The 25,816-nt window shown below is 35.6% G+C and overlaps 1 protein-coding gene and 1 long non-coding RNA gene across 51 annotated transcripts in view; one reads left to right on the plus strand and one right to left on the minus strand.

The window, feature by feature from the left end:
• camk2b1 (calcium/calmodulin-dependent protein kinase (CaM kinase) II beta 1) overlaps positions 1–25,816 on the minus strand; it is a 97,666-nt gene that overhangs the window by 65,433 nt on the left and 6,417 nt on the right. For 29 of the 50 annotated variants that reach the window (XM_087252298.1, XM_087252317.1, XM_087252294.1 and 26 more), the window contains 5 exon segments: positions 25,096–25,190; positions 13,605–13,664; positions 13,405–13,459; positions 11,320–11,385; positions 2,617–2,689 (listed from right to left, as the gene is read on the minus strand). In XM_087252298.1, the coding sequence (XP_087108424.1) occupies positions 2,617–2,689; positions 11,320–11,385; positions 13,405–13,459; positions 13,605–13,664; positions 25,096–25,190 (349 nt within the window). 50 annotated transcript variants of the gene reach the window in all.
• Positions 14,992–21,081, plus strand: LOC147843939 (uncharacterized). Its single transcript, XR_015491118.1, has 3 exons — positions 14,992–16,685; positions 16,818–17,999; positions 18,250–21,081. It is a non-coding gene; the product is annotated as an uncharacterized LOC147843939 (long non-coding RNA).

Raw genomic sequence — 25,816 nt, forward strand, 5'->3', positions numbered from 1 at the left:
CAATTGATCAGACATGACTGACAATGTTTACATGGACACCAGTAATCAAATAATTGCCTTAATCTGAATAACACAATAATATGATTTTAGGTGTTTACAGGAGTTGCTTTTTAAACGTTGCTCTTATGATCCGTTTACATGTTTGTTGACTTTGAGTGTACTCACACTATGTACAGTTGCTTAAAACTGTGCTCAAGCATGCTTGTCCCCCCTCCCCTCTCCTCTTTTCTCCCCCGATCGCCTGCACTCATACTGCATCTGAGCTAGAGCACGCTTAAGTCAACAATGATCTGGTCTTACACACTCTAACACTCGCTTTATATAAAGTGAACTGAACTGCGCCTGAGCCAGATTCAGAGCACCCACACTCCTCAAACAAACTTGGATAGCATAATGTGAGTGCGCCCTTTAACTGCAGTTTGACACTTTCACTTTTATTCAGGAACATTTCATGCATGCCCCTGTGACAAACGAGATATTGGATGCGAGTATGAACTGCTGAAAGAGTGTTGTTTTAATGGAAGTTCATACCGCATGCGGAATGGAAGAAAAAAAAAACTCGGCATTTCACGAGGTGTCTGTGGTCTGCACTGACTCGGTAGGTGCAAAGAATGTCAAACAACCATGTGTGAGTGTGTGTGTGTGTGTGTGTGTGTGTGTGTGTGTGTGTGTGTGTGTGTGTGTGTGTGTGGACTATCCTGTCGCAAAACGCAGCGAAAAGTCCTACACGATGGTAATAGTTTGATTAAGGTGTTTACATGTCTGTACTGCACCTCAATAATGCGACTAAAATTCTTAATTTAATTTCTCTTTAGTGCGATTATGACCTTAAACAGATTAAATTGATCAAAAAATAAATAAATCGCCGTTTACATAGTAGACTCTTAATTAGAGAATTGTCTTAATAGTATTACAATTATTAGATTATTGGTGTCCATGTAAACACACAAACTGTTGACCATTAAAATAAAAACAAAAAAATACCACTTTAGGCCCTTTTAAACTCAAATAATAGGGGAAAATAAAAATTTAAAGGGCCAGAACACCTTAAACCAGTGTTTCTCAACTGGTGGGTCGCGACCCAAAAGTGGGTCATGGGAACATTTTCAGTAGGTCGCGGAGTGTGTGGTCAAAATAAAAAACAAAAGTTAAATATTTTACTTAATTTGCTTATATCGGACTTTTATTTTGAAATGTGTGCGCGACAATCCTACCGTTTGACATGTGAAATTTCATTTCATGTCATATATATATATATATATATATATATATATATATATATATATATATATATATATATATATATATATATATATATATATATATATATATATATATATATATATATATATATATATATATATATATATATATATATATATATATATATATATATATATATATATATATATATATATATATATATATATATATATATATATATATATATATATATATATATATATATATAAATATATATATATATAAATATATATATATATATATATATATATATATATATATATATATATATATATATATATATATATATAAATATATATATATATATATATATATATATATAAATATATATATATATATATATATATATATATATATATATATATATATATATATATATATATATATATATATATATATATATATATATATATATATATATATATATATATATGACAACAAAAAAGACTTAAAAGCCTCAGTGTCATATGTAGTGAGGTGCTCTCATAAAAGTATGAAACCTTCTAAATTAAAACAACATTTAGAAACCAGAAAACATGTTTTATTTCCAGTTAATTGTTAACAGTATTTGTCGTTTTTACTTTGTAATAATTCTATAATTTGATCCATTTTATTAAATGAAAGCATTAAAACAGTGTTTATTTGTAAGTCTTGGTGAATTTCTTATGATGTATCTGTCACTACTTGTTTATGTTAATAAAAAAATACAAATTAAGTATAATTCCTATAATTGTATTATAGTTCCAAAAAATTTGGGTTGCGGCTTAATGACCATGTTAAAATGTGGGTCCCATGGCCAAACCAGTTGAGAACCCCAGCCTTAAACAACCACTTTGACAAACAAAACAGTACAATACAAACCCTCTAACAAAGTATATAGTACAAAAGAACCAATAGAATACTTTGAAATGTCATTTAAGGTATAGCTCTGTTATCATTTACTCACCCTTATGCCTTCCCAAACCTGTCTGACTTACTTTCTTCTGTGTGCATGCAAAGAAATGCGTCCAGGCTTGGAAAAACTAAAGGAGCGTAAATGATACAAGAAATTCCTTTTTTGGGGGTAAACCATCTTACTTCAAAAGTAAGAGAAATTGAAGCTGTAAAGAAAACTTCAAATGCAAATAATAACCCAGTTTTGATCATCTACATGACAGCGTCAAGCTAAAACTCAAGCATAGGAAGTGAGGATTCGGGAAAAGCAGTCAATGGATTAAGGGAAGCCCATGATGCCAAACACATAAAGACAGACATAAAGACAGACAAGACGGGCTACAGCTACACACAAAGACAGGAGCAAGCAGGAGCAAACGGACAGGCCATACACAGGCAGTGTGGGAGCTACATACTGACCTTCAGGTCCCTGTGCACTATGTCATGTTGGTGAATATGATGGACACTGTCTAGAATCTGATGGATACAGTGACTGTGAAGACAAAACGGAATAGAAAAAAAAGAGGAGAAGAGGGAGAGTGAGGGAATGAGAGGTGATGGGGGAAGATGCGAGGATGAATGGAGTGAAATCAAACGATTGTGCGATGACGGAGTGGAAGTGATGGAGTAGACCAGGTATGAATGAGAGATTGAATGGAGTGGCGTGTGTGGAAGATGGAGCGAGAGGGAAGTGAATGGTGGAGGTGAAGAGACAGAACCATTTAGACGTGAGACACACAACTGTCAACAACAAGAACAACATCAGTAAGAAGACAGAAGAGAGAAGGAGAAGGGAGGTGAGGAGAAAACAAGTGTAGTGAGTGAATGTGCATGTGTGTCTGTGTGTAAGAAAATGCTGGTGTGGTGCTTTGTTATAAATGTATAGTGTCTTTGAAGGGCAATCACACACCAGACACACAAATATGCATCATACATAGACATGTATTATGAAATATTGCTGAATTTTTTTTTTGTTACCAAGGCTGCATTTATTTAATCAAAAAAGCATTTGCATAAAAAACTGTTTGCTATTTCATAGTGCCCCATTATGGTATTTAAAGGGCCATGAAACCCCCCTCTTTCAGTTCAAGTCTACCTCAGAATTAAAAAAAAATAAATAAATGCTGAGATGGGCTTGGTGTTCTGAGCAGAGGGAAGAGTGGGCGTGGCCGGCAGAGCAAGGATAAAAGAGGGGAGTAAACAACTGTTAGTTAGCTCACAACATAAGACACAAACTGTGAGGAGACCCCGGATTTTATAGTTTACAAAGTTAAAATGCAAATAAATAAACAGTAAGTAATTTAATGCCCTGCTACATACAGTATTCATAATTTCATATTCACAAAACCACAATTAGTTATATCATCATAAAGATAATCATGTTTATATAAACACTATAAATGAAGAGGACTTCTTTCCTTCTGAACGCAGACACAGTGGACAGCATTGCAGCAGGTCTCTTGCCCTATCTATTTCAACCATTAGCCTTGCTGGTAATCTGGAGGATTTTAAACCTAGGCAAACACAGCAACATGGATATAGGTGATTTGTCTGATCGGTAACAAACTCAACTGATAAAAGACAAAGTCTGCCATTGTGTGCGTGCCATTGTGGGAGGCCCTTGTGCGCGCGCGCTGTGGTAAATAGTTTAAAATAGTTAAAGATCTGTGAATATTCCACGCATGTACTCAAATACGTATTTATGCATGAACCGCACACTCGGTTAAAAGCAAATAAAGTTGAAAGTATGGGTTAACAAATTATTTTTATGTATTAATCCTGTTTCTGCTGCTTGAAATAGCAAATTGTTAACTGGCAAAAGGGTTCAGGAATGTCTACGCCGCGGCAAGTTGCAGTTGGCCTTGTTTGTGCTTAATGTAAACAGATGCAAATCACAACAAAAAAACGACCTTTTTATAGTGATATCTTTAGAAAAAACATCTCACAAACACTCAGAATAAAGTGGACTAACATGCAGACTCATATAACATGCTTTTATCTCATATGTGGTTTATTGCATTTGTTTTCTACGCTGAGGGAGGAGGCCACGAGTAATTAAAACACTCTAAAACAGAAACTCTGCACAATTCACTGCATGAGTGTTTGCTGGACAGTCTTTCGCTGACACTGAAGTTACAGCAAAAGCCCTGTTTCACTATTATGAAGAATATGAAAGTAAACTCCATTTCTCTCTCTCACTGTGGCCCCTTTGACTTGCTGACGTGAGGTAACATTTTCTCACCCCTCGGCTGTAACAGTGTTATTTTTGCAAAAACATGTGTCTGCAGAGAGAGTTTTTCTCCTCCAAGTTTATCATAGATCATCTATGATTGCCGTTGTCGTTTATCAGTGTCACTCATTGGTGAACAGCGTCATAGCATTAGAGCCAATTGCAGCCCTTTCTGTTGAGCATGTGACAAATCCTAGGGGTGTAAGAACTCGCTCGACAAGGCTCAGAAAGCATTTGGTTTTTTTTGCTATAAATGCTCATGATCATCTGTGCATGTATTTGAGTTTCTAAACGTACAGTTCATATATCTGACTGTTTGCATTAAAGGACAAAATTGTATTACAAATAGTATATAAATATATTAATACATTAATACAAGAATTATTGTGGTGTGAAGTAAAATATAAAATTGTGTATGGAAAGCATCGTCAATGCACCGAGATATCAAATTGAATCGAATTAATGGCATGATAATCGCCATTAATGAAATTAATATATATAGTTCATAAAGTTCATTATTAATTAAGTCTTAACTGGAATATTGTTGCACAGGTGCTGAGAAGAATCCAGCTATGATTAATTTGTCTTTAAACTAGTTAAAATGATATACTTATGTGATTGTATTGGAACCACTATGCTCATACGAGTGTGTGTGTGATCACTAAGGTGATGCCCAATTCGGATTTGTTGCCTATATCTGATTTTTGCCTGTCCATTTACACATTCTTTTAACTGTGACCCATTTCCAATTCATGAGTTTAAACTTGCCAGACAATTTACGACGTGGGTTAACGCATGCGTAAAAGTATCACATTGTGGTAAGTTTAATGGCGTACAAAATGGAATGCCTCAATAAATCCGTTCTGCCTGTATACATGATAGTGGCATTGTCACATATCCAATTTATATCTGATTTTTTTCCGCATATGAAGAAGGCCGACCTCTGAATATCCAAATGCATGCGTTTTTTGGGTCGCATTTTAACTGGCAGTGCAAAGGGGGCCAAAGTCTCACAATTTTTAGTTGGTCTCATGATTGTGACACTTTAGTGTAGTAAATACATTCACTTTAGCTCACACTGCGATCTTTTCTTTTAAGCTAAATTGATAAAAGGTCTGAGCAACAAGCGGTTTCAAATTACAAAAAAAAAAAAAAAAAAAAAACAACTAACAAACTACCACTTTTTGCAACTCAAAAATTTTGAGTCTGCTCAATTTCAATTAATCGCTTATTGATCCATACCAGAAATTACAAATGGGTAAAGTCTTTCAGCCGATTTAAATCACTGCAGCTTGGGCTTGTTTCCATTCACAAGCACGTCATACCCTCTTTTCTGTCACACATCCAACAAAAAAGAGCTACAACACAGTGGAGAAGGTGTCAGTGACACTATCACACAGAAAGAGAGAGCTAGAATATGTGAATAAAAGAGAGAAGGCAGACAGAAAGAGAGGGAGAGACAGGTGGAGAAAGGGAGGAGGAGGGGGAGAAAATGAGGCCCTAATTATGTGTGTTAATTGGAGGCCTAGTTTCTGGCTCTCTCTGCGGAGGCAGGGGGCAGCGCACAGCACGACTGCAGGGCTTCATAAGGAACAGAGGAAGAATGGAAAGAGGGACAGACAGCAGGTGTGCAGAAGCAGGTCAGCAGGAGACCAGAGCTAGAGAAGAAGAGGAGATGTTTCTGTTCATCCATTCCTAAGAACGACACATTTACCGCCTTCGAATAATATATCTGGAGAGCAGTACAGTGTAGGGCAAAGCTACACTGGCAATACTAAATATATTACAATAAACCAATCTTAAAAATGCAAAAATAATGCATAATTTTACCTTACTTAAAAAGTAACACATTTATATATTTTATTTTTTTGAGTGTATTGGTTCACCAAAACCCAGATTTTATAAGGCAAAGATCATTGATCTATACACTGTTGATACAGCAAAAATTAAAAATCATTGATTTTTACAAAATATTTTTTATTAAAATTCAGATCATACACTGCCCAACAAAAGTCTTGTCGCCTATTCAAGTTTTAGGAACAACAAATAATAACTTGGCTTCTAATTTATCATTTGGTATCAGAAGTGGCTTGTATAAAAGGTACTGTAAAGACCTCTAGATTACGCTTATTTGACCAAGATAAAATATGATCATCCCTAGATTTTTATTTACTTAATTAGGACAGTAAGGTCTGACTTTGCTTAGACAGAAGTCTTGTCACTTAACAAAAATAATGTACAGTATAGAATATAAAGTCATGGTGCAATTGAAAAAAAATTAATAATGTGTATGACTCCCATGAGCTTGGACGACTCAAATAACTTATTAATAAAGTCATCTGGAATGACAAAGAAAGTGTTCTTGCAGGACTCCCAGAGTTCAACAAGATTCTTTGGATTCATTTTCAATGCCTCCTCCATCTTACCCCAGACATGTTCAATAATGTTCATGTCCAGTGATTGGGCTGGCCAATCCTGGAGCACCTTGGCCTTGTTTGCTTTCAGAAACTTTAGTGTGGAGGCTGAAGTATGAAAAGGAGCGCTATCCTGCTGATTTGCAGTATTTGCGAGGATTGAGATGAAAATGATGATTCATCAGAAAAATCTACCTTCTGCCACTTTTCCAAGTGATCAACTAAAAGTTATTTTTTGTTGCTCTTACAACTGGACAAGACTTTTGTCAGGTAGTATACACCATGATCATTTAATTTAAACAATGATGAAGCTTTACTTGACCCATCTTCTGGGGTGTTTTCATTCCAGCATATAAAACAAAAAACTACTTATTTAAAAAATGTCAAATTGTAGTAGTTATAAACAACAGCAGAGTAAATAACCTTTTTACATTATGCTTTTAATTACTGCCCACACAGCACAGATCTGCTTGATATGACAATGTCACCTACAGCGTTTTATAATGCCAGCAGCATTAAAATTTTGTTAAAATGTGCCGACAGTTAGAGAAAGAGTTAAATTGTTGCATTGTTGAGTGCAATGGACCTAAAGACATCATATTATTTCACTTTTTTCTCTTTGTTTTTCAAATAAGCGTAAACGACCAGTAATTTGTTAGTAATGCGTACTGAAACCAAAAGCCTTATACTGAATTGTGTAATACTAAAATATTTATTACACCCCCACATTTAACTGATAATTTAATAGTAAATTATTAATAACAATAATCATCATTGTCAAACATCTTCCAAAATTTTTGCAAATAAAAAATAGTTATGCTTTCAGTTGTTATTACATAACATATATATTTGTTAATCTGAACAATACATTTATATAGAAGACTTGTATAATTAATACATATAAATTAAAATCTATATTAGAAATGTTAAAAATATTATATATTTTTTTTATTAAAATGCTAAAACAAATATAATAAATAATAATTATTGTATTATTATCTAAAATATAAGCGGTGTACAAAAGCAATATCACATTCACAAGTGTGCTACATTAACCAACACTTTATTTGATGCATATCTTGGGAATGGAAGCCAGCACTTAAATCAAACAGACACCATTATCGGCCTATAATTTCGTCTCAAGAGGCCATCCTGTGCTTTATAGATTCCCATTATAAGAGGCCCTGTGAAATATACCACATGTAATTGCAGTAATTACACTGTAAACGCAACATGCAAGTACACTTGAAGAGTGTAAACTGGCCCTTAGCAGACACTCAGCTCAAGTGTAATGCGGTAACTAACAGCTGGGTCACAGGCACAGAAGCACATTGCTCAACTTTAATAACGGTGACAGCTGAAAACAGGGAGGGTTCAGGAGCTCTGCTTTATCCTGGAAAAACAGCAGACTGAACCTGCAGCCCTTGATAACAGATCAGATATTGCAATCTAATCAGACAATTGGAAGTTTACTCTGTACAAACTAGCAGACCATGAAATGCTGTATCATTAACAAGAAACTACTCACTGAAAAAAAAATACTGTACAGGGACAAGCAGAGGACACTACAGTTTGACAAATATTGCTGCTGTTGGCCAACATAATGTACTTTTCATGCTTTTTAGGCGAGAATGCAGTTGTTTAGATGGCAGCTACACCATCTATGGATTTTAAAAGATAGTGCCTATTTTCAATATTTATAATTCGGAGCATCGAATTTAGCGCATCTGCCACCTTCAGCCTGTCTGAGCAAACCAAAGAAAGTGACGATTGGTGACAGAGACAGCATAATAAGTCCTTAAGGGAGAAAAATAGCATTTTCTCAAATCAGGTAAGTGACATTTCTGAGTCGATCTCTCTTCTTTGTATTTTGTAGCGCTCCATTTATACCATGGAAACTGGTAGTGTTTGCTTTATTCTGGCTTTTTTTCAGGAATAATTATTGTGAAATCCTGAATGCAACAGAGAAATACTGGAGGATATTTTTGTAGACTGACGGCATTTCATGCTGTTCAGCCTTCTAATCTTAAAATGTGAGCAAAAATGACCCCAATGTTTTGTCATCACTTTGGACATTATGCTAGAGAATCATTCAAATACTAGCACTCAAGTGAAGTTCCTGAGCTGGCAATAGTTTCTCCAGTTCTGATGTCAGCTGCAGATGTAAATGAATGGCGGAAGAAAGTAGTTCTTAATACAAAAGGATTTTTGAGACTTTCTGTGTTTGATTTTTTTTTATTTACATGATTGTGCCGTCGAACTGTTGTATAAACGTAATATCACATGAGTAGCAGTGCAATATAGCTGTATGTTGACACTAAGGCACTCGACCTGTGGCTTTAAGCCAGCGCACATCTCCCACCAGTGTCGATATACAGCCATATACCTCTAAAGCACATGTATATTTATCAGTTTTAAAATATTACATAAGAATTCAACAATTAAACATAGCTATTTACAAATACTTAGCAAATTTACATAGCTATATACAAATACTTAGATATATTAGAATGCTACTGAAGGACCAAGTGATACTGAAGACTGGAGTAAAGTTGACTAAAATTCCATTTTCAAATTCCCCCCAAAAATTGTAATGGTAATAATATTTTACAGTATTACAGTTTTTACTGTGTTTTAATCAAATAAATGCAACCTTGGGAAAACCTACAAATTAAAAAAAATATATTTACAAAGTACAAAAATGATGCCACATGACACACATACAGTACAAAGAGGCTAAGTGTCAAAAACCCAGCTATCTCTATTAAGACTTTCAGTTAAGAAGAATAATGTTTAACTACTAATAATTCCCCCAATATCAGAAATACTGGGTCAAAAGAGAGACTCCTAGTGAATGTTACACATAGGCCTGTCACAATAGTCAATATTATATCACAGAATATATGGGCATTACCTCAATAAATTTTGATGATGCAATATACATTACCCATTATGTTTACATAAAAATCTCTGTTGGGGGTGTCAGCGAGTTTAGATAACTCTTTCAGAAACAATGTTCACTGACAGCTGAGGAAAAGGTCAATTGTCCCTGGTTTTAAAGTCCACTTCCATAAAAGTGACAATGCAAAACGATACACATTCACAAATAACCTTAAAGTCACTTAACCACAACATTTACAATCATTCTACATCACCAGTTTCAGTGCTTATATTGGGAAATTTAAATAACCATAAGAATGAGAAGTTTTTTGTCCTTATTATTATTTGCATTATTAGTCTGTTGTGTAATCCTACACAGTGCATAAAATGGTGCTAAAATGACAATAATAGAACTTATAGCAATAATTAATGTGACAATATATCACTCAACAAGACTGTGACAGGCCTAGTTACAAAAACCAACAGAATGAATAAAGCCTGAGTCATTATGGAGAACTTAACTCACCGGCCACTTTATTAGGTACACCTTACTAGTAGCAAGTTGGCATCAACAAAGCATTTACACCCACAGGACTGCCACTCACTGGATATTTTCTCTTTTCGGACTATTCTCTGCAAACCCTAGACATGGTTGTGCGTGAAAATCCCAGTAAACAAGCAGTTTCTGAAATACTCAGACCAGCCCGTCTGGCACCAGCAACCATGCCATGTTCAAAGTCAATTAAATCCCCTTTCATCCCCATTGGGATGCTCAGTTTGAACTACAGCAGATCCTCTTGACCATGTCTACGTGCCTAAAGGCATTGAGTTACTCCAATGTAAGTGGCTGATTAGAAATGTGCGTTAACGAGCAGCGGGACAGGTGTACCTAATAAAGTGGCCAGTAAGTGTATATATTTGGACTTGATGCCATGAAGTGATAATGCTCAGGACTAACACCTTTACAGTAACTAATCTGGTAACACACACACACACACACACACACACACACACACACACGCGCACGCACGCATTCACAAGCACGCTCGCACACGCTTGCACACAAACACACACATACACACGCACACAGAGAAAGGGGATCAGTAAAGGTCAGCCTGAATAAAATGGCCTGCCGGAAGGCAGTGTCAGTGTTTGTTTGAGCAGGTGTTTGTGTATATGAGAGGGAGAGACAATAATGCATGATGAAAAGACAGAGACAGGTCAGTGGAAAAAAAGACATATCTAGAAACAGAGAGACAAAAGACGCAACAGCAACACTCCAGAATAGTTCTGTTTATATAGTGCACACAAAGCACCTGGACGACGCACAACAGTTCGTTTTCTCAAACAAATGTTAGTGTCCAGTTCTGTCGTTCCACCTTTTTTTAAGGCCAAAGGTCGCATTTCACTTTAGAGTGCGTTGGACAGATCTATATGTTGCAGGAGATGTTATTTCCAATAGCATCTCCCAATGCTAAACAAACTAACAGTGAATGTGTATGTTGTGGTGACGGGTGCAACAGGCTGGGAACAATGATAGAGGAGAAGAAAGGGTAGAAACTTAAAGAAAAAAGAAACAGAATGAAAAGTGTTTCTTACCTGGCGTCTGCTTCACTGTAATACTCTCTGGCCACGATGTCCTCAAACAGTTCCCCTCCAGTTACCCTGAAACACAGGTTAAGTTCAGACTGGTTGTTCGCTAATTCGCAGAGAATTCCTGATCTAGCGCACATCTCCTTCTCCAGCTCAGTTTCCATGGAGACCAAAATCCAATGCAAAATTGTTCCTCAGAAAGCCAGAACTGTGAAAACCGAAGGCTTTTTAAGATTCTCTAAGACGGCATGCTTTTTCTTGCTTTTTGAGGTGGCACTAAACATTTTTGACATTCCAGGTCTGATTTCACAGTGTTAGTACAAACTTTAGAACGCATTTGACAAATAAATCCACCATGTAATTATTTAACTAGATATATACATTCATTATATGTGTTATTGATGATTAATAAGTCCATTCATTCATTCATTTTCTTTTTGACTTAGTCCCTTTATTAATCAGGGGTCGCCACAGTGGAATGAACCGCCAATTTATCCAGCACGTTTTTTAAGCAGCGGATGGCCTTCAAGCTGCAACCCAATACTGGGAAACACCCATAATCTTTTGCATTTACACACATAAACTACGGACAATTTAGCTTACCCAATTCACCTATAGCACATGTCTTTGGACTGTGGGGAGAACATGCAAACTCCACACAGAAATGCCAACTGAACCAGCCATGGCTCGAACCAGCGAGCTTCTTGCTATTCTGCAATCGCCACTCTCACGCCATGTTCAAGTTCAATTGTTACAAATTATAGCTCTTGAAGTGTTTGCATTCTCAAAGGGATATTTCACATAAATTTAATTCTTTACATTGCTTGGAATGCAGTAAATCAGTTTTTTTATTGTTAACTAAAACAAGAGGAGGCACGGTGGCTCAGTGGTTAGCACTGTCGCTTTACAGCAGGGGTCACCAATCTCGTTCCTGGAGGTCCGGTGCCCTGCAGGGTTTAGCTCCAACTTGCCTCAACACACCTGCCTGGGTGTTTCAAGTATACCTAGTAAGAGCTTGATTAGCTTGTTCAGGTGTGTTTGATTAGGGTTAAGGCTAAAATCTGCAGGAATCTTACAGCAAGAAGGTCACTGGTTCGAGCCCCAGCTGGGTCAGTTGATGGCGTTTCTGTGAGGAGTTTACATGTTCTACCCGTGTTCGCGTGGGTGCTCACATGTTTGAAAAAAGCTAATTTTTAATTTCAGTAACTGTAAGAAAATGCTAAAAATATAAATTATAAATAAATTAAACTTACTAAAACAAGTATGAGCGTACTAAAACAAGTATAAGAGTACTAAAACAAGCATAAGCATACTAAAACAAGTATGAGCATATTAAAATGTAATAATAATGTGGGTATATATTTATAAATGAATTAAATTTAGAATTTTTGAGCTGCACTGGGATCATTAACAGATTCTTGTTTTAACCACAATCCTGGCATACGAACACTTGCTAAACTGAATAAAATGAGTGTGTGTCTTCAGTAAATCACAGTAAAACTGCATAATAATTATTATTTGTAGCTTAAAAGGTATTTATATTTAAATTAATCAGGTCACATCCTAATGTTCAAAAAATTTCTATACCCTTTTTTTTATTCAAGCTAATTTGATCAAAGATTTTCATCGGCTGCACACAATTTAGCTTAAAAATTTATTACATTAAAATTAAACAGGTCGCATACTATTGTTCAAATTTTTTATTAAAAAATAATAAAAACATTTTTAATAATTTAAGTAGTAGTTTTTGACAAATTTGATCAAAAACTTAATTTTCCTAACACACACTTACTATGACCAATCATTTATATGGATCCGAAAATTCACAGAACAGCTTAAAGAAGACCTGAAAACAGCTGTAACTTGTATCTTTATCCAGTGTTGTGAGGATGAGCAGATGATGACAGTAATTTTATGTTTGCCTGAACTATTCCTTTTACAGTGCAGAAAAGCAGAAAGCCGATAAAAGGCTTCCAAAGCACATTTCACATGAGGGATGAATCACTTTAAGCTGCGCTGTTCCTCGCGTCAAAGCTAATTTGATGACAGGAAATGGAGGAACATTCTAGCAGGAAGTGCACTGACACTTACAAATCAAAGAGTAGGTAGTGGAAGCCCTCCTCTGATATACTGTCATGCAGACGGACTGAAGAGAAAAAGAGAAGAACAAATGAAATCTGGTTTTATTATGGCTGTAAAAACATCACACAATATTCATCTGAACTGAAAGTATAATCGACTTGTCTAAGAACAAACCATTAAAATTTACATGGTGAAGGTAAACAGCTTACCGATGTTAGGGTGTTTCAGCAAACGACAGATTCGAGCTTCTCGTTCCAGCTTCTGATGATCTGAAAATCAAACAAAAATATTTATTAAACTTATTTTATACATATTTAGAGATTCTAGCGACATCTACACAATTAGAAATATCAGCATTAATAATTTATAAGCACTTTAAAGACAAATTGCTTAATTTAATTTATTTTTTTACAATCTAACTGAATCTAAAATAGTAGAGCATATTATAAAATAATACACACCAAAGTTCACCAATGTTTTATTACTATTATGTTTTAAACTTTTTTTTAATAAAAAAATTGTCTAAATTATATAGTCATAAACTGAAATTTATTAAATGGAATCTAAATACAAAAATAAGCAAAACATGCATAAATAAAATCTGTTGATAAATTCAAAACTGACCAAAAAAAAAGACAATAAAAAATTTTTTAAAAACACCAAATCACAGGTGTCAGACTCAGTTCCTGGAGGGCCGCAGCCCTGAACAGTTTAGTTCTAACCCTAATTAAACACACCTGTTCAAACTAATCAAGTCCTTCAGGCTTGTTTGAAACCTACAGGTAAGTGTGTTGAAGCAGGGTTGAAACTAAACTAAGGAGGGGTTTGACACCCCTGCGACTAAATAAATCCGCTCGTCTTGCTGCGAGTCGAATGTGCTACCCACTGCACCACCGTGCAGCCTGATGTAGTAGCAACATAACATTTATTCCAACCAAAAAGCTCTTCCTATATTACAAAAGAGATTTTAGACAAAGCATAAAATGTTCAAAATTTTAACACTAGCTCCCAATTTACAGACCAGACCATCCTTCCAACGGCATCCTTCCAACGGCAGTGACATCATGCCATCATTCCAAGACTACATTCCATTGTGTTTTTATTTCAAATCATACTAGGGCTGCAAGCTATTGGAAAAATCTGACATTGCAATATTTTGTTTTGCTGTGATATACAATGAATATGAATATAATTTCTCCGGATGACTAGCTCTATTGGAAAAAATTCATAATTAGATTGACATGATTGATCAAGTCTTTTTTCTACGCAGTGCATCTGCATGAAATATAATAAATTACAAGCGTGTACTAAAACTACAGACCAAAAATAAAAGTTAAATAGTTCTTTTAAGTTCTGGGGAGTCTAGCAATATTGAAATAACAGTATTGAAATATATAAATTGAATAATTAAACATAAAACAACATCACTGACCGTATAAATAATTTTATACAACAATATAAAATAATAATTAATAATATCTCTATTTTTAATCTTTAATAAATAATCAAATCATGTGATGTGACTAATGCAGATGCATTACATTGTGATATCGATTCTCAAATTATACATTGTTCAGCCCAAAATCATACCATAACTGTTTCAAGTGTTAATAAAAAGAGAAAGCACCAATAACAAACCATAAGATTGTCACATCTGCACAAAATCAATGTCCCAGATAAAAAATCTTATCTCGATGAAAAGGTCAGTGCAGAGACTAAACTGAAAGAAACTAGACAGAGATTCAACACAATGCTTACATGTATACTGTTTTTACACATTAAAAGTAAAACTTCAGACAGGAAAAAAAGTCATGCTAAACATTGATATCTCACCTGATCAGTCACCTCAGCCTGATGTAAGCCGAGTCTCATTTTTACATACACGCATCTACAAACCTCTCAATACAAGGCTGGTTGCTGAAAAGGAACCACTGGCCCATCTGGACAAGGAATCCACTGCCTTGGCTGATTACAATAATGAGGACACTAATGATGATGATGAACTACTGAAACGGGAATAAACGCTCCCTCTTTGAAAAAAATATTTCAAGAGACGACACTAAAACCCCATCCAGTCTAAGATGGATTAGGGCGATTTAAAACATGTGTCTGTAGCTTATGATTCATGCTCTAAAGGGCGTCTAATGTCTCAGCATAAAATGCCTAAAGAAGTATCAGGAAAAATTAAACCCAACAGCAACGCATGCAATTAAAAATCCGCTTTCCTAATAACACACACAGCTGAAGGCAACGTCAACAATTTAAGGACACAGAATTATTAAACACTACTCAGCTAAATGTCTGTCTAGCCAACAATTTTTTTAGACTCATTATGAAAATTAGTTCAGGACACGTAATAAATCACACTCCGAACAAGATATACAGGGAATTTCTTTTAAATGTTTGCTATTATCTGTCATCAAATTTATTTCCTGACATTTCCATCCATAGGGCTAATCACAATGATTGATTAATATACTTTCCAATGCTTACATTTTTCAAAAGCAAGGAATATTAGTCCAACCAAAAACACATTTATTTTGGTTTTTAGTTAAAACAGACAAATAGCCAAATATATAAGCAGAAATAGGTCTATGCTGTGCCACTATATTATACATGACACTGTACACTAAACACTTTACTGCCCAGATTGCTAGTTTCACTCTCTATCCAGCCATAGTCGATGTGTGGTCTGAAGCTGCTTTCACACAATACATGGAAAGCGATGCTCTAAGAAACCCATTTATTTAAATGGCTTTTAAAGCTATGCCAGCAAAGACAGCCAAACACATCAGTGACTACAATTACATGGACATCAGTAATCAAATACATTACCTCAATCTGAATAAAACAATAATATGATTAAGGTGTTTACATAAGTTGCTTCTTGAATGTTCCTTTCATGATCCCGTTTTTCATGTTATTGCAGATAATGTTGTTGTGTCATCACGCTATGCACATTTCCTACAGTTTCATGTTATTTTGGGCGTTTCATTTTTTAATTTTTTGACTTAAACTGCAGTTTCACTTTCATTTAAGAACATTTCATGCATGCCCCCCATGACCAAGATATTGGATGAGAGTATGAACTGCTGGAAGAGTGTTTTTTAATGGCATTTGATACTCATACTGTATGGGGGGAGCTCAGCGTTTCACATTTTCAGCAGGTTTCTGTGGTCCTTCACTGACTCAGTATGTGCAGAGAATAGTGTCAAACAGCCATGTGTGCATGAAATATCTTGTCGCAAGATGCGGTGAAAATCCTACACGACTGTAAGAGTTTAATTAAGGTGTTTACATGTCTGTCCGGCAAATAAATTCTGCATACGCCACTTATCTTAATTTGATTTCCGTTTAGTTAGATTATGACCTCAATCGGAATAAATTAACCTTTTTTTTTTAAATCACTGTTTACATGGTAGACTCTTAATCAGAGCATTGTCTTATGCCCTGCTCACACTGTGAGATTTCAGCTACGATTTTGTCATCTGAGACAAATTTAGCAAATCCTACAAGATTTTCAAAGTCCTAAACTAAAATTTGTGATCTTTGATCGTTGGTTTGACATGTTCACAGATAGCTGCTTAATGTCTGTTGTGATCAGATTTTTTCTCAGATGAAGTTCTGGCAGTATCAGATGATTTCAGACACTTTCCTGCAGAAAGACAACAGCTTTGATGAGCTTCAATCTAATAACCAATAGGAGCTCCGAATTTGATGATGCAATCTATGCGACAACTCAAATCACTGTGGGGAAATATCAGAACAGTTTTTTTCTTCCTGGTTTTATTACTGAGGCACGCTGTGTACAAAATTGCTGCTACAGATTGTTTACATTTACTGTGAGGAATCAATTTAGAACGAGGCATATTGAAAGTGCCACAGGAAGATGACGTCAAACTCCAGGAGCATTTTTTTGTGTGTGTGTGTGTGTGTGTTTTTCCCCATCTTCATTGTCGTTCAGTCTGACTTTATGACAGCTGAAATCTTACAGTGTGAAATGGGAACCATGATTGTGCAGTTTAACGTTCTTCAATCGATCTGGACAAAACAAATAACCACAGTGTGAGCCGGCCTTTAATTGCATTAAAATCGAATTATTGGTGTCCAAGTAAATATACTCAATGATTAGCTTGTGTATACACTGTGGTCAAAGTTCAAAATGACTCAGTCTGGGGATTTTCTGCTCACCTACAAGTAAACTTTAAAAAGACCACGTTTACCGGAAAAGCAAAGCCACTCAAATAACGCACTGACAGGATCTTTCTACGTAGTATGCTTATTCTTGCTAATTGAAATAGCACTACTATGCTGTCATGGCAACGCTTGTAAAATTAAACATTTCTACTCATTCATGGTGTATAAAATTTTACTGTCACAAAATGTGGCTATTTTATCAGCTTGTGTCTTTAAAAGTAAGTATAAATTAAGTCACTAAGTTAAACTTTAAAAGCTTTACAGAATAGGGTGGCAGGATACTGGAATTCAGTACCAATCATTACTGAAGTTTTGAAAACGTCCATTTCTTGCTGACATTTGAGCACTACTGAGCATGTTCTTAAACAGCGCTGATTTGCCGTTGTGTGAAATGACTGTCATTGGCCGTGAAGTGCATCAGTTCACCGAACTCACTGCTGTTTACTGAGCGTAACCATAGATACAGGGACACTGGAGCATTTTAAAGCTGCGATTCATCAGTGGGTCACGTGTATGTCAGCTTATAGACAAACCAACTGATCGACGTGACTTTGAAACACTCCAGTGTCCCTGTATCTGTAATTACACTGAGTAAACAGCGGTGAGTTCGGTGAACTGATGAACTTCATGGCCAATGACAGTCATGAGAACACAAAGGCAAATCAGCACTTCATTTCTGTTGAGCACCTGAACACAACAGCAAATCAGCGCCGTTTAAAAAAGTGCTCAGTAGCGCTCAAACTTCAGTATCAATTGGTACCGAATTCCAGTATCGTGACAACTCTATCACAGAATTATGTCATGTAATAAATTAATTTATAGAAAACAATTTCTTTAACTTGTCGGATAAGCAGATCTACTAATTTTACCTTACTAACCCTTTTCCTGATGCTTTCCATTTTTTATCTGCTGTTTAACTAACTTAATTTTGCTTGAAAATGTAGGCTTGTGCTATTTTAAGATAACTGACATTTGATTTGATCCTTTGTTATGTAATGCAAAGACATTCATACATTTTTAAGCGTACCTCAAGTGTCCAAGTGCTTTTTTGGAGAGGGCACTGTATAATGTATAACCTCCAGCAAGTTAAAAGCAACATAGCATGTCGAGCAAACCCAAACAGAAATTGTCATCTGACCTCTGTGAACCAACAATCATTCCAACTGACACCTAAGGTCACACAGAGAGTAGTTTCAGTTGAAGGCCCAATTAGCCCCATTTACAACTCCTTTCTTCTTCATTTAAACACAATTTACCTTTATCTATTGTTCAATATTTTATAGACCCTATTCTTAGCCTTGCCATATTTTAAGATTTAATGGCTTGGCACTGCCTTGTCTTACTCGTACTAACCCCATCACAGAGATCTGCCTCCTGATTGGCTCTCGGCAGTGTCTGGAATCCCGCCCCCTTTGTCTGTGGCTGATGTGAGCTGACCTTAAGCTCAGCTGCTGGTCATTCTCGGAGTTACAGACATACCCATGAAGCTGTCCCAACACTACAGTACCAACACTGAACACTGTCAACCCAGTGAAGCAGCTCAAGCTAATGAGCTCCCACAGAAAAACACTTTCTACAGTGGTCTTCCAATATCACAATTAAACAAAATCTTCAATTCTGAAACTACAAACTGAACTGGCCTTAAAGTTCTATCAAATCGAATATTCACCGTAATATACTTTATAAAAAAAGCATAGAATTTTTTTCCACTCAGAAATGGAGTAAAATATAACAAGAAATAAAAAAATAAGCCTACTCAATTAGAAATGACATTATGAAGTAGAAAGAAATACAACTTTTTGTGAAACACGTTCTAATCATTCATTTAACGGTAAATGATTTATTGGTTTATGTTTAGCAGTTGTTGTTTTTTTTTTTTTACTTTACAATGTTTAATCAAAATGTCCAGTGAAGTGTCAGACTTCTCTCTAGTAATGTGCAATACAGTACTCTGGACTACTCCAATTATTCAGCCTGCTGAAACCCAGCCCATTATTACACTCCACTGCAATCTCACATTCTGTAGATTTGCCTGCAACAACTGATAGATTGACCTGAAGTCACTGCCCTATTTTTGTCCTTTGACATTTTTTTTCTACTCAAATGCACATTGCAAATCAGAAAAACAACAATTTTTTGTATGCTGGTTATTATATTTTTAACGATCACATAAGAACCATTCATGCATTTCAAAACATACACATACGAATTCCTTAAAATAGAAGATTGAAAGATCAAAAGGTACTACAAAAGTACTACAACTTATAGTGCAACATGTAATTAAAAGTAAGAAAAGAAGACAAACCTATAGTAAGTCCTATCCTACCTATAGCTAAACTACGGCATTTCCACAGAGCAGGAAAGTTCGGGACAGTACAGAACCATACTGTACCGTACAGTAGGGCTGCGCAATTAATCGAAAATCTGGTTTTGATTTCGATTTTGGCTTCTAATGATTATGAAAAATCATTAATCGAGATAAACGATTATTCCATTATATACTGCCCCCTTTCCAGTTGTACACATGTTGCTCTGCAAAGCTCAGTTCCACGTGAAAACGACTAAAAGCATGTACTGTAATGTAACTTTTGCAGCACGAGATGCGAATCACTCATATTTTTAAAAGCACGAAAGAGCACATGCTGTGTGTGTGTGTGTGTGTGTGTGTGTGTGTGTGTGTGTGTGTGTGTGTGTGTGTGTGTGTGCCGCGCTTAGCCTCGGACAGGCTCGGAGATGAGCAGAGCCCACACATCTAACACCATCTTAATGTGAGCACTTTAATGGTCAAATACATGCACTTTTTTGTCAGAGCGCGGTGTTTAGTGATTATTCATATTAACCCTCATTTGTTTAATGAGCAAAAGTTAAGAATCAAAAGACATGTGAAAGAGAAGCCATATATCAGAGCCGCACTATTCTTAAAGCGACAGCGCACAATAATCCTGCTGCTGACTGTTTTTGATATTAATCAAACAACAAAAGGAGAAAATCCCTCACTGCTCTTGACCAAAGGACTTTTGTAGCTAATTTTTTCTTACAGTGAAGATGCTTAAAGCACAGTTTAAACACAACAGATTTAATAACTCATTTCTAGTAACAGATTTTTTTTTATCTTTGCTATGATGACTATGATGTGTTGAATTTTTCACGAGTGTTTTGTTTTTTTTCCGAATGCTAGCTTAATGCACAAGTAGCTCAAACTCGCTCGTTCAGTTGCAGGAACCTTTACAGCAAACAACTAAGCAAAAGGTAAACAAATCAAAGTTTCCATCTAGAGCTCCTTCATGGGACTCGACACCTGTAAACAAAATCGCTTTATCGGGCTTGTGGCATTCAGCACCAGCCACACTTGTCACTTTGTACTAAGCCAACCAATCACAGAGCTTGCAGAGACGCTATGCGTCGTTGCAATGTGTAGGTAAATTTTTTGAGAGGTGCACATCAGCGTCGACGTCAGCCACGAGAGAGCTATATGACTGCGCCAGAATACAAGTGTGCGCTTGACACAGAAATATAAATCAGCCTTAAAGACGTAAAGAACATAAACCGCATTGGTTGATAGGGCTAACTTTTGTTACGTTTTTTTTTTTTTTATATGGACTGTTGATTGTACCGATTGAGTGGCTTTTGACAAAGGAAAACTAAGACCTGTTTAAAATTATTAAAGAAATAAAACACCGTATTTCAGTGAATTTAAGACTTTAAGGCCTAAAATTGAGGTTTTTTTTTTATTTAAGACATTTTAAGACCCTGTGGATACCCTGAGATATAGTTATAGGAACTAATGAAATCATACAGTTTCTTGGATGCAAAAGCACTTAAGGTAGTAACTATTAGGGGTAAATAATGTTCTTGAATATGCAAAGATCCTGCCCCGATAACAAGCTGTTGTACCGGTTTATTTAATTTTTGCACTCAGTTATGCATTTAGGTAGAGTGATGGTTCAAAGATAAGGACTAACAAAAAAACATTGATAACATGATGCATTGCTAATAGCTTTAACTACAAACCACATCTGATGAACTTGTTTGTGTGTTTTGCCACGGTCATGACCATCTCTCTTGGTCAGATGAGAGTCCCGTGCTCCAGGCATGTAAGCATGCTCAATCTGTCCCTCTCGTCTTTACACTCACACACTCACACAGCTGCCGAGTGCCAAAGGTTCCTTCACTGTCAGCCCTCTCTTTACATGTCTTTCTCTCCAAGTCATTCATGATGTTTCATATTCTCTCTCTCTCCCACTCATTCTCTTTCTGTATATCTAGGTCACATTCCCTCTCTCCTGCCCACCCTCGTCTAACCCCTTGACAGATCATATTGTTTCCCTCTCCTAAGAGTAAATCTCAGCCTAAAGACAGTCACTCCTAATCTACAGGACCCACCGCAGTGCTGTATTTTGTCAAATAAATGATAAATTAAATGCTGTAAATATTTATTTTCCTATACTTGCTTGTCATGAAAAAATGCTGCAATACTTCTTTAGAATTTAAGAAAAGGACTAGGACGACACTCCTGAAACCCATCACGAACACGTCAAGATTAAAAATAATATTAGGGCTGGGCGATTTGGCCTTAAATCAAAATCTAGGTTAATTGAACACTTTAACTTGATTACGATTAAATAATTATTTTATTTATTTTATTGTTTTGCCCTCGCAGTTCACTGACAAGTTTTGTACAGTAAATTTGATATATGATATCGTGATGTATATTATCAGGGGCAAAATATCATGATAATATTGTATCGTATTAATGTACCTGAATATCTGACTGCTTGTTTAACCTTTATCTTTATTTATTCTGGCACCTTCTTTGATTTACTCCTCTACTAGATTATTCCAATTAAACTTAATGATTTCATTTTAAATAGAGCTATTCAAGTAATCGAAACTGTATTAAAATCGCAATATAAATCGCAGCAAAATATCACAATGTCAGATTTTTCCAATACCATGCAGCCCTACTACACTCCCAGCATTAATATGATTTCATCCGACCATCCAATCAGACAGCAATGCTTCTATTTGCACAAGCTGAATTAAAAGGGTTGTTGGGCCTATTTTAAAATGCTTTTCAGCGCCTGTGGAATTAAATCCATGTCAAGTGCTTGTTCTCCACATTACACATTCTTACCACAATGACCGCACAGCCAATGGGGGACATGAAGAGGACGACACTCTGGCAAAGCAACTGCTGGCTTCAAGTTTCAGGAGGGAGGACGGAAGGGCGTAAAAAGATTTACACTCTTCGACAGCGAGATGGCATTAAAAAATTGAAATCTCTTTCCATCATTTCATTAGTGTAGTTTCTGCCTCACTGCCATGGTGTCTGAAACTGCCTTTGGGAATAACAGTAACCATGGAAGCAGTTTTAAATATAGTTATCAGCATGTTGTAGAACTTTGAATGGTCCTAACATTGTATTTGTGAGTGTTTTGTGCAATTTTTTGGGTGTTCTGCACAAATCTTAGTTAAGTTTTTTTTTTTTGGTACCATGATATCCTCTGAAACACCCTGAAGTGTTATCTTAATGCAAAATGCAACAGCTGATGAAAACAGTAATAATTAATTTCCACATTACTGGGGTAATATGAAGGCGACGCAGTGGCGTAGTAGGTAGTGCTGTCGCATCACAGCAAGAAGGTCGCTGGGTCGAGCCTCGGTTGGTGTTTCTGTGTGGAGTTTGCATGTTTTCCTTGCGTTCGCATGGGTTTCCTCTGGGTGCTCTTGTTTCCCTCACAGTCCAAAGACATGCGGTAGAGGTGAATTGGGTAGGCTAAATTGTCCGTAGTGTATGAGTGTGTGTGTGTGTGTGTGTGTGTGTTTGTGAATGTTTCCCAGGAATGGGTTGCGGCTGGAAGGGCATCCGCTGCATAAAAACGTGCTGGATAAGATGGCGATTCATTCTGCTGTGGCGACCCCGGATTAATAAAGGGACTAAGCCGACAAGAAAATGAATGAATGAATGAATGAATGAATGAATGAATGGGGTAATATGAGTTTAGGGATGCTCCAATCAATGAGGCACAGGTCATTATTGTCCAATAATCACATTCAAACACTACAGAGAGCTTACAGACACTACACTGAGCCAAAGTCACAAAACAATTGGAACTTGACAACTGAAAACATGTGAGGACCAGAGTCAGAAATGCAGGCATCTTAAAGTGAATATGCAACCAAAATGAAAAGAAACACCACACACATTGAAGAGTCCATTAACTATTATAATTGTGATGATTGACGTCAATAGAAAATTGATTCAAAGAACCTTGAGTCAAATTTTGAAAGCAAAAATATTTAATACTTGTTTCTATTGAAGCAAATATGCAAACAAAATAAACAAATGCCGGTGAAATTCAAAAGTCAATTAACTATTATTATTATTATTTTTTTTTTTTTACAGTTGAAGTTAACAGAAAATTCAATTTGGAAATTAAGCGTATTTAATCAGTCACAAGGCTTAAAAACATATGCAAATGTAAATTTCAATACAAAGTTTACAAACTCATTGCATATCCTGCGATGTGAACATTGCGAATGATCACTTTGCGATATCGATGCTTAAACGATATATTGTGCAGCCCTATCAGTATGCATGTTCTGCTTGACAGATACAATCATACATAATAATTAGATTTAATAACATTTTTATATTAGCTTAAAATCTGATTGCCTTCAAATTCAGAGTAAATAAAGCCATGAAATGAAATTATTTCCAAGTCTAACAAAAGCTGCTTTCAAAGTACCAAGCTGTACAAAAATAACAAAAAAATATACAAAAACAAATAAATGTTTTTTAGTTTTAGGATCCTGCCAGATCGTGTCAGCCAAGATTTGTTTTTATTCCTGCAGAAAAAGTCCAATGTATTTTCTTATGATATTATCAGAAACAATTTATTCACAATAATGTTTCATATTCGTTTTGTCATACTGTTAATCAAAATCAACCAATGAAACAAAACCACTGGTACGATTTCTCTTTTTTTAATAATCCATTTAATTTAGAAGTATGTTAAATTATTAACTATTGCCACTTCTGTTATACTGCAACAGTAAATTTCCAGAACATAAACATTTAAACTAGGGCTGGTTGATATAGCAAAAATGCAATCTTGATAATTATTTTCTATATTGAAAGATAACGACATACATTTCAATATAAATTCTTAATGCTTCCAGATTTAAAAGATTATCCCAACAATCACTGAAAACACAAAATTTACACTGACACTGAAGGCCGAAAATTTAGTACATCTTTAATAACAACACACTTTTAGATTCCCCTTGTTGCACATGCACCTGCTCTGTGATTGGCTTTTAGATCAGTATTGAGGAAAAAAATCATTGTATTGACATCAATTTTATCGCGATTAGATATACTATCGTTTATCAGCCCGGCCATAATTTAAACAACACTATATAATGATATAAAACAAAAAGGAAGAACTGAATCCATTTAAATTGTTCCATTAACATAAATTAGTTTAGAAATTGACTCACCTCTTGCGGACAGTTTTTTGGTGTTGATGATTTTGGCGGCATATTCTTGTCCTGTGCTCAACTTTACACATCGTCGCACCACTGAAAAGGCTCCCCTGAGGAAAAAAAGACAAATTAATTGAGACTTTAGGAATAAGGTCTTGACAGGACAATAACAACATAGCTATAGCTGCGCAACGTGTTGACAGTGAAGTTTCTGCTGCATGGAAATTAAAAGGCGCACATCAGAGAAGCCTGCCTCAAACCCTGGCAGCATGTTTGGTGTTTGTTTTTATGCTTCAGGAGGGAATAGACAGAAGCTAAGAGAGTAGGATAATGGCTACCAATGTTAAACACAGTGAATAATTTATTAAATAGCAAACGTCCATACATCCCGCTGTCAAGATTATTTTGCAGTAGTGGCGATGTCACTAAAATGAAATATCAGCTTTATCAGCTTCTATGGCTATGTCATGGCAAAAAAAGATCAAGTTTACCACATTTTATAAATAATACTTTTCTATAGTTGGTTTTGTTTTATATAAGTGAACAGCCAAAAAAAAAAATAATAAAACCTTCCAGCAAAAAATATATCTTGACCTAAAACATCTTTGCAAATCCTAAAAGGAAAAAAATGAAAATTATGTTATTAACTACTCTAATTTGTTCATCTTTGTTCATCTTCAGAACACAAATCAAGATATTTTAGATGAAATCTGAGAGGCCGTTAACATATTGCATC

This window comes from Danio rerio, chromosome 5 (genome assembly GCF_052040795.2).
Source record: "Danio rerio strain M-AB ecotype USA chromosome 5, GRCz13ab, whole genome shotgun sequence".
Lineage (NCBI taxonomy): Eukaryota > Metazoa > Chordata > Actinopteri > Cypriniformes > Danionidae > Danio > Danio rerio.